General features: G+C 52.8%; 1 protein-coding gene across 1 annotated transcript; it reads right to left on the bottom strand.

The window, feature by feature from the left end:
* Nucleotides 1-283: 283 nt before the first annotated feature.
* Nucleotides 284-5483, bottom strand: LOC114019678 (interferon alpha-inducible protein 6). The gene is made up of 5 exons (XM_043532467.1): nucleotides 5239-5483; nucleotides 3503-3564; nucleotides 2523-2561; nucleotides 1521-1682; nucleotides 284-526 (listed from the first exon to the last, which is right to left on the bottom strand). The coding sequence occupies exons 1-5, from the start codon at nucleotides 5448-5450 to the stop codon at nucleotides 447-449; spliced, it is 555 nt and encodes a 184-aa protein (XP_043388402.1). The 5' UTR covers nucleotides 5451-5483; the 3' UTR covers nucleotides 284-446.
* Between the last annotated feature and the right edge of the window lie 2983 nt (nucleotides 5484-8466).

Below are 8466 nucleotides of genomic sequence, written 5' to 3'. Positions count from 1 at the left end.
AGCTGGACTACAGAAAAGATCCCTACGAGCCCGGAAAGAGAGGTAGCATCGTGCTCCCCAGCACCCTGCCCCTGAGTTAGGAATGGACACGAGCTGGAACCCCAAATGCCCTGCAACGCCCTCTTCTGGGAAGGTGCTGGGCATGAGCAGACTCCAACTGATCGTGGCTGTGGTCACACTTTGACAACACTCAGCGGGTGCGTGTGTGTGTCACACATGCACAAACACCGTGGCCAGCTTCCACTCTGCCACACACTCAACAGCTGTCAGCTCTGTAACGACATTTAAACCAGCAAAAGGCTTTTATTGTTTTCTCACATTTCAGCCAGCAGGAATAACTCAGTCACCAGCCAAACCAACTGTAAAGGCTGTTTGTGGAGAAGGCAGAAGAAGCAAGCGGCAGGCTGCAGTGGCTGTTTCTGCAGGAGGAAGAGCAGTCGTAGCGTTCACTTTGGAAAGAAGTATGCAAGCGCTCCCCCAGCAGCTGCCAGGATACCTTTTGTAGCAAGAGAAAGTCCTGCAGCACCTGAGAGGAAACAGAGGAAATGTTACCCCAGTTCCTGAGCTCTCTGAGCAGGCCAGTTAACCCCTGCCTGTGGTACATCCATTTCCAGCAAAGCTCCTGCCGACACAGTCTGACTGGGGGCACAACAAAACAAATAACCCTCCTTCGTTTTTGGCATGGATGTAATGGATTACGTTCTTAAATCGGCCTGCCGTCACCAGGACTAGTAAGAAAAGCTGTGTGCTTTGTTCCCCTGTCTTCACAGAACACACTGGAATCTGCGTTCCTCTAGCTCGGGTCATTTATGTCTAATGCAGAATAGTGAGTGAGCCCAGTCCACAGCTAGAGTGGAGTTAATCACGTCTGGCTTCCTTTTGCCATCGCCTTTAAGGGCCTTCTGTGGATTTATATGAGTAACAGCAGCTACTTTCTAATCTCTTCCCCTTCCCCTCACTCCCTTCTCCTGGGCACTTAGAAAACCAAAACACTTTCTTTCAAGCATCTGCTTGTTTGTGTTCCTCTGCAGTGGAGTGGCAGCCGAGTGTAACTGCACATACACCCGGTTCGGTGTTGGGACAAGGCTAGCGTCCCTGGCTTAATTTCTCCTGGCTGGCTAGAGCTGTGAGATTGAGGAAGCACCCCACATGGCAATGTGGAATTCCACCTCTTGCCTGACAGCATTTGCAGCTACAGGTCCTGTATCTGACGGTTTCCCCTTTGCAAGAAGATCGTGAACAGGATCCTAGGTGAGTGCAGGATAAGGCCAGTGCTAGTTAGGCAGTGAGCCCAGGTCCCCCCTAGTGAGACCACTGATAACAGGATAGCATGGAGGACCATACGAACAGGGAGGAGCAGAGCTCATTTGCCAAGACAGTGGAGGGACAGTTCTTTACATGCAAGAGAAGTGAGAGCAAATGTGGAAATACTAAGATCATCTTTCACTGCAGAATTGTTTGCCAGATCAGACACTGATGCATATGAATGAAGCGCAGCTCCTAATGCCTGCTAGACTTACCTATGGATTGCAGGGTTGCCACAGCACTCCCAGCGGCTACCCCTCCTCCATTGGCTACGGCCGCCGCTGACATCATCTTGGCAGCAGGTGTCCCAACTGCAATGCCTGCTCCAGTAAAGCCTGCTGCCCCGAGCGCTGCTGGGACAACAACGGTGGCAACTCCTGCATGACAAAAAGTGCTGCACAATGGGATCCCAGAGCACTGCGTCTCCAGCTTCGGTCCCCAGAGCCACCCCCAGACCGGCTCCCTCGCTGCTTCAATTGCTCATGCTCTGAACCACCACCCACGGCTCCATTTTTGCAGTGGCAAAATTCAGTACAGGGCTTGTACATTTTCAAGCCCCCACCCTGATTCCACCCCTTCCACGAGACCCTGCCCCACCCCCTCCCACCCCTGCCTACCCCCATTCCAACCCGTTCCCCAAAGTCCCCACCCCAACTCCGCCCCCTCCCTGCCCCTATTCCGACTCCCTCTCCAAATCCCCTCCCCTGCCCCAGCTCTTCCCTGCCTCCTCCCCTGAGTGCGCCACCTTCCCGCTCCTCCCTCCCCTCCCGGAGAGGCCAAACAGCTGTTTGGCGGCAGCCGGGCGGGCAGCGCTGGGAGGTAGGTGGAGGAGCGGGGACACGGCGCTCTCAGGGGAGGAGGAGGTGGGGTAGGGGGAAGGGAGCTTGGCTGCCGGTGGGTGCCGAGCACCCACTAATTTTTCCCCGTGGGTGCCGCAGCCCTGGCGCACCCACGGAGTCGGCGCCTATGTCTCCAGCCCCTCTCCCTGCTCTCCTGTGAGCGCCTGCAGCTTCGCATGGCTTGGGGCAGGCATCAGACAGCCAAGCGCCGCAGCATTCTGCTCCACACGGGTCATAAGGGCCAACACGTTCTCAGTAGGCGAGACCCCTGTGCTTCGGGAGAGCAGATGAGCCAAGTAAACCCAAGGCGCAATAAATCTCAGTTACAATCTCAAGTGTTTTGCAATATTGACCCACTGTCCTGAGCTTGCAACTTACCTAATCCAACAGTCGCTCCAACAGCAATGGGGATAAATCCTAGGAAAGGAGATGTTTATACTAGTGAGCCATCAAAGACTTCAGCGGACGATCAGCAGGTAAGAATAGAAATGGGGAGAGGCCTGTGCCGCTGGTTAGCGTGAGTGACCTGGATTTTGTTTGAACGTTCCCTGTCTCTAAACATGCTGGATTCCACTTTGCCGTCATCTTTGAACATTTCTACTCGATGATGAGCTATGTACTCAGGGCTCCACTCTCTGAAAGGCTCGCTCATTCTCTTGATTCAAGAGCAATGACAAGCCCCAGGGCTCCTGGTAGGGTGACCAGACAGCGAGTGTGAAAAATCGGGCCGGGGGTGGGGGGTAATAGGTGCCTATATAAGACAAAGCCCCCAAAATCTGGACTGTCCCTATAAAATCAGGACGTCTGGTCACCCTAGCTCCCGGTGAGGCCAGCAACGCTGGGAAGATGGCTTCTGGGATCCTCGGGGCCGGGTAGGCGCAGCAGTGAAAAGGGAATAAAGGGATATTTTAAAAGGATCAGATAAAGGAGAACCAAGGGACCAGTGAGATCAGTGGAATGACTCCCGATTTACACTGCAGTACCTCACCAGAATCTGGCCCCCTCCCAGTCTTTCCAAGCTAATGCTTGTCCCAGTAAGCCGTTCTCTGCCCTAGTTCAATGGCAAACAGATCCTCACGCAAGCCGCGCTGTATGAACAGACCACTGGGCTGCATTAGAAGAGCAAGTTTCCCGGGCCTGCCCATGTACATAGGAATTGCCAAACTGGATCAGACCCGAGGTCCATCTCCATCCAGTTTCCGGTCTCGTACAGGGGCCAGAGCCAGATGCAAGAACCCCTGTTCTGGGCTTGCGGGGTTACTGGCTGCCTGCACGATACCCTGACGCATTCGTGGTGCCTGTGACGGAGACCGTTCCTGGTCAAAGCTCAGTTCGTGAAAGAGAAGGACCTTACCGACCATGACTCAGACTCTGACCCACACGCCCTGATGACTGGGATAGCAGCTCCGCTTCGTCAGCCCTGAGCAAAAAGCCAAAAGTACGCTTAGACCAGGCCTGAGACTCCACCCACGCCCCACGCCTCGGGCAGGTGCCAAAGGCCTGGGGTTACGTCGGCAACAGCATAGGGCAACTCCCTCCTAGCAACGCCCAGTGCAGCTCTGGGGAGGTGTCCCAGAGCCGCTAACACAAGAGAGCCTCAGCACAGGCCTCTTCCTTTGTGGAGCCTGCGCTAATAGCTGGGGTAACCCATCCTCCTCCTGCATAGCTGAGCCCCACATGGAGGGTGTGGGACCTTGTCACGGACAAGTGAACTCCTAGCTGCAAGGAGTCATGCCCAGTGCACGTGTGGGGAGCACAGCTCTGTTGGGGAGCTGCACACGCATCAAGAAATTCTAGGGTAACAACCACGGCCCAGCCCCTCTTCTGCTCTTCCCTTCCCCTGCCTGGACTGCCACCACCTCAGCATAGGGTTGTCTTTGTCCCTGTCTCCTTCCTTTGGCGTGTGCAAATTCCTCCCTTTCTATAGCAGCTGCAGTGTAAGCTGGGATGTGGCTTCTAAAAACCATGTAATGAGCCAGCTGGGATAAAAGCCCGGCTGGTCCCTCGGTGGGTGAAGCCAGACAATTGCTGTGCTCTCGAATGGACTCACATGAAAATGATAAAAGACAAAATGTGCTCTCACCCGGGGGGCGAACGCTTCTCACCAAAGGCTCACTCTGTTGTGAGCTCTCACGCTCAGGCCTTGTCCTCAAAGGAAACCGGCACCCTCAAAAGACAATCCTGGGAGCTTACATTCATAATTTTGCTAGCCCCTAAAAATCTTGGGCTTCGTAAAGACGTGGGTTTCGGGCGTATGACAACAATTGGTAACCCACTCACCCCTTTGTCCTACGGCCACAGGGGCATTAAAGGGGCCACATCACCTGGACTGGTCCTGTAGCCTAGGTGTCAACTCCATATTCTAAACAATCTGTGCCACCTTGCATTTAGCTGTGACACCCGGAGTCCCTGTCCCAGACCTGACGAAGAGCCTTGAAAGCTCATCTCTCACACCAACAGGAGTTGGTCCAGGAAGAGCTATTACCTCACCCACCTCCTCTCCCCTAAAAGCTGGTAGAAGACGGAGATTCAGAAGCTTTGAAGAAGCATTTGCCCCCCTCTCGGCTGTAGCTACACAAGCTCTAACAGGACCATGTTCCCAGGGCTTCTCTAAGCTGATTGGCGCAAACAGAAAGCCTGCTTACAGCTTTGTGCGCAAACAACACAGGAAACGAAACTGATTTCTTAGGTTTCTATTTTCCAGCCCAAGTTGGACTTTATTCACCCTGAAAGAATTTTTCTTCCAAAGCCCAAATCAGGAATGCTGGGTGCTTAAAGTAGGATTTCATGTAAAGGCATCATTCACTTCCCCGGCAGTTCGTCTTTCAGGAATTGTGTATAAACGACATAACACAGTTTGGTGATTTTTGCCAAGACCCACTGACCCATCCACCCCTTGTAACCCTGAAGCAAACAAGCAAAATTAAGCCCCACCCCCACCCCCACAATGCTTTATGTAATTTATAGGCATCCCCTCACTTCTCCTTGAATCATCACCCACTGCACGCAGATTCCCGTGCCCTGGACAGAGATAGAAGTGGTAGGTCAGGGCTATTAGAACGAAGGGTCTCTTACCCTCAGAGCAGCAACTTACCTCCAGCACCCGGTGAGCAGAATGAATTGATTGCTGTGCAATGCAGCTGTATCAGGAGCCAGTTTCCAGGCGTCTGCTACTGCATGGGTATGTGTGTCGCAAGGACGAAGCATCCTGCACCAATAACAGGGATGGCAAGAGCCCACGCCCTGCTCCCCTTTCACCTCCCTGCTGCCGGACACCCGGACGCTGGAGGATTTGCATGTCAACATTTGTAGGGCACAAATAGAGAAAACCACTTGCAGTGCCTCCCCTTGTGATCCAGACCCAAATGGTACAGTCCTTCTGTGCCAAGACAGTAAACCACATCCTAGCCGGGCGGGGCACCACCTCCCCATCTCCTTGCCCAAGAAACGTTCTGTAGATACAAGCTGCAAAACAACTGCCCCCCTGGGGTTCCACCCTCTTCTGGGCGGCTGTAGAGTGGATAGAGGGGACCTCTGTGGTTTAAAATCCTGCTTGGTTGGGGTTTTTTTGCTTGTTACATTAGCCTAGAAGATTCAGTGGTCAAGGTGAACTAGTGAAATGGTGACATCACAAGAGGCTGAAAGCTGAATAATTGGGGGGGGGGGGAGGGATTTTTAGTGACATGGCCCAAAACTCTGTTTTCTGTTTGATTTTAATACCCACGTAACTCTAATGCCTGGACTAGACAGAGAATGGCTTCATCCTGGTTTGAGACTGTCACAGTAATGGGGGATTGGAGGACCAGCTGCATCAATCCACTCCACGAGGCCCTAGTAGCAGGGGTGCTCTTCTTAGAGCTTTCCCATCTCACCATATTGCATGTCTTGGGGCTGAGTCATCAAGAAACAATAAGGAACAATACTCTACTGAGTAACCCACCATTGAGCTGGGAATGACTAGCCATAGCCACATTGAGTGGCCACAAGATTAAACCCCAGTTTATTGCAAAGCCGGCTCTGGATAGATCTATCTCTGGCAGAGGTCTAGAGCTTCTAGCTCTTTTTTCCACTTTGACAACACTTTGCTTTGGTCCTGGCAATCCAGTGGCATGAAGGTGTGTGTGCACATTCGGTGAGCTATTTTTCCACTGACACACAATCAACAATTTTCAACCATAACAACTCAGGGCATTTAAATTTGCAAAAGTTTATTGATTTCTCACATTTCAGCCAACAGCATTAATTCAGCCATAATCCCAACAGAACTTGACGTCTGTTGTGGAGAAGGTAGAACAAGCGACAGATGTGCGGGAGCTGTTTCTACAGGCCACTTGTTTTTGCATTCAACTACAGAGCCATTTCTCTAACTTGCTACTTGATGCATAAGCCTGATGGTGCCATTGAGAAACTGCCAGCGGACGCGTCAGTGCGTCTTCCAGAGCATAAAGGAGCCGTTGGACCTTTCAGAATAAGGCACTGACTGCTGCCCCGACACCTACTATCGCAGCTTTGGCAGCTACAGGGAGGCCTGCAGCACCTGAGAGGAAACAGAGAATCAGCTAGTCAGTATCACGACGTTATACCAGCAGGCCAGTTATCCCCTTCCCACGTCCGGGCACTACAGAAGTCATGACTCTTTGTGCTTTCTGTATGGATGCAATAGGTTACACTGTTGCTTGGCAGAATCCCTTTTGCCAAGAGGCCGGTTCTGTACTTTGCTGACCAGCCTTGTTGGTGCGGCCTTGAACAGGAGTGGGATTTTCAAACACTCAGGGCACTGACACTGTTCCCCTTAAAGTCAATGGGGCGCATCCCCAGCGAGAACAGAGTGAGGTGAGTGAACGCTGAGCGCCTCTGAAGATCCCATCTGTTCCTCTACAGCAATGGAGGCGAGCGATGGTACCCAGTGAACAGAGAAGCTAGAGCATGTCGCATCTAAGAGCTTAGCAGTTTATTAGCAGGCTCTGTGGGGAGCCGGTTTGGCCAGTCAGGGGAGAGACTCATTCCTCATTACCGGCGAGAGAAGTCAGAGCCACCGCAGAAATGCCAGACTCTCTCCATGCAGAGTTGTTCATAGGGCAGGAGTGCACTACCAGACACACGTGCATTTCAGTGACAGGTTAGCTCCCCATTACTTACCAATGGATTGCAGGGTTGCCACAGCACTCCCAGCGGCTACCCCTCCTCCATTGGCTATGGCCGCTGCGGACATCATCTTGGCAGCAATGGACCCAGCTGCAATGCCTGCTCCAGTAAAGCCGACTGCCCCGACTACTACTGGGATTCCAACGAATGCCACGCCTACGTTCATGACACAGTGATGTTAAGCAAAGTCCAGGCTCCTACAGCAATTGCTTCTGCAGCAGAGCCAACCCTCCATGAACCTGCACCCATCCACCCGCCCAGCTGCTCTCCTGGGTGGTCCAATGGATCGTGTGGTTAGCAACCAGGGAGGGCAACAGGGTCAGAGTGATATGAGAACCGCTCCCTGAACTGAACTTTCGCTAATCTGCAAAGCAAGCCCTAGCAGGGTGCACAAGTGGAGCTCAGAACAGCATCTTGCCTTCCTATCTCTGCTCAGCAGAGTGCATTGATGCTACAGGCCTTGCCATACCCCTCTGGGGCCGGTCGCCCCTGGAAGGACAGCACCAGGGCAATGGCTAGGGATGGAGCTCTCACCAAGGGCACGTACTGTATAAGGAAGGCCTAGGCCCAGTATAGCCCAGTGGGTACAGGCTCTCCATTTTCACACCAGCAAAATGAACGGTGGGCTTGCAGGGTTTGAAAGGGATTGTCTCCAGCCCCTGTCCCTGCTCCCACGGCGACCCTGCGGTCTCATGTGGGCTGGGGAAGAAGTCAAGCCGACGGGCAGAGTTCTTGCTCCCCACCGGTCAATAACGTCGGATGCCTGACTCTCCTGAGGTTCATTCGCACTAGGAGGGATCCCTGCACTGCCGGGGCAGCTGGTGAGCCAGGAGAGTCCCTGGCCGAATAAGTCTTTGATAAGTACAGATGTCAAGTGTCAACCAGTCAGTGCCATGGGTTAGCCCCTTACCTGCTCCAATTCCTGCTCCAACCAAAGTAACAAGACTGTCTAGGGAATGAGAATCTGATGTTAGTGACCCAGCAAAGACATTCACGTGCTATAAACATGTAATCATGCAAAGCTGGGGAGGTCGGTGCCATTAGTGAGCACCAGGATATTTTTTTTATTCGAACCTCTGTATCTAAAGCAGCTGGAGGGCCTGTTTCCAATGTGAAGTGTTTGATAAGGAGAGTGATGCCTCTGGGGAATTACCTGATGGGTTCCCTGTCTCTGTAA

This window comes from Chelonia mydas, chromosome 19, assembly GCF_015237465.2.
Source record: "Chelonia mydas isolate rCheMyd1 chromosome 19, rCheMyd1.pri.v2, whole genome shotgun sequence".
In the NCBI taxonomy this organism is placed as follows: domain Eukaryota; kingdom Metazoa; phylum Chordata; order Testudines; family Cheloniidae; genus Chelonia; species Chelonia mydas.
Note: the sequence above shows the minus strand (reverse complement) of the source record. Positions and strands in the feature narration are given on the sequence as shown.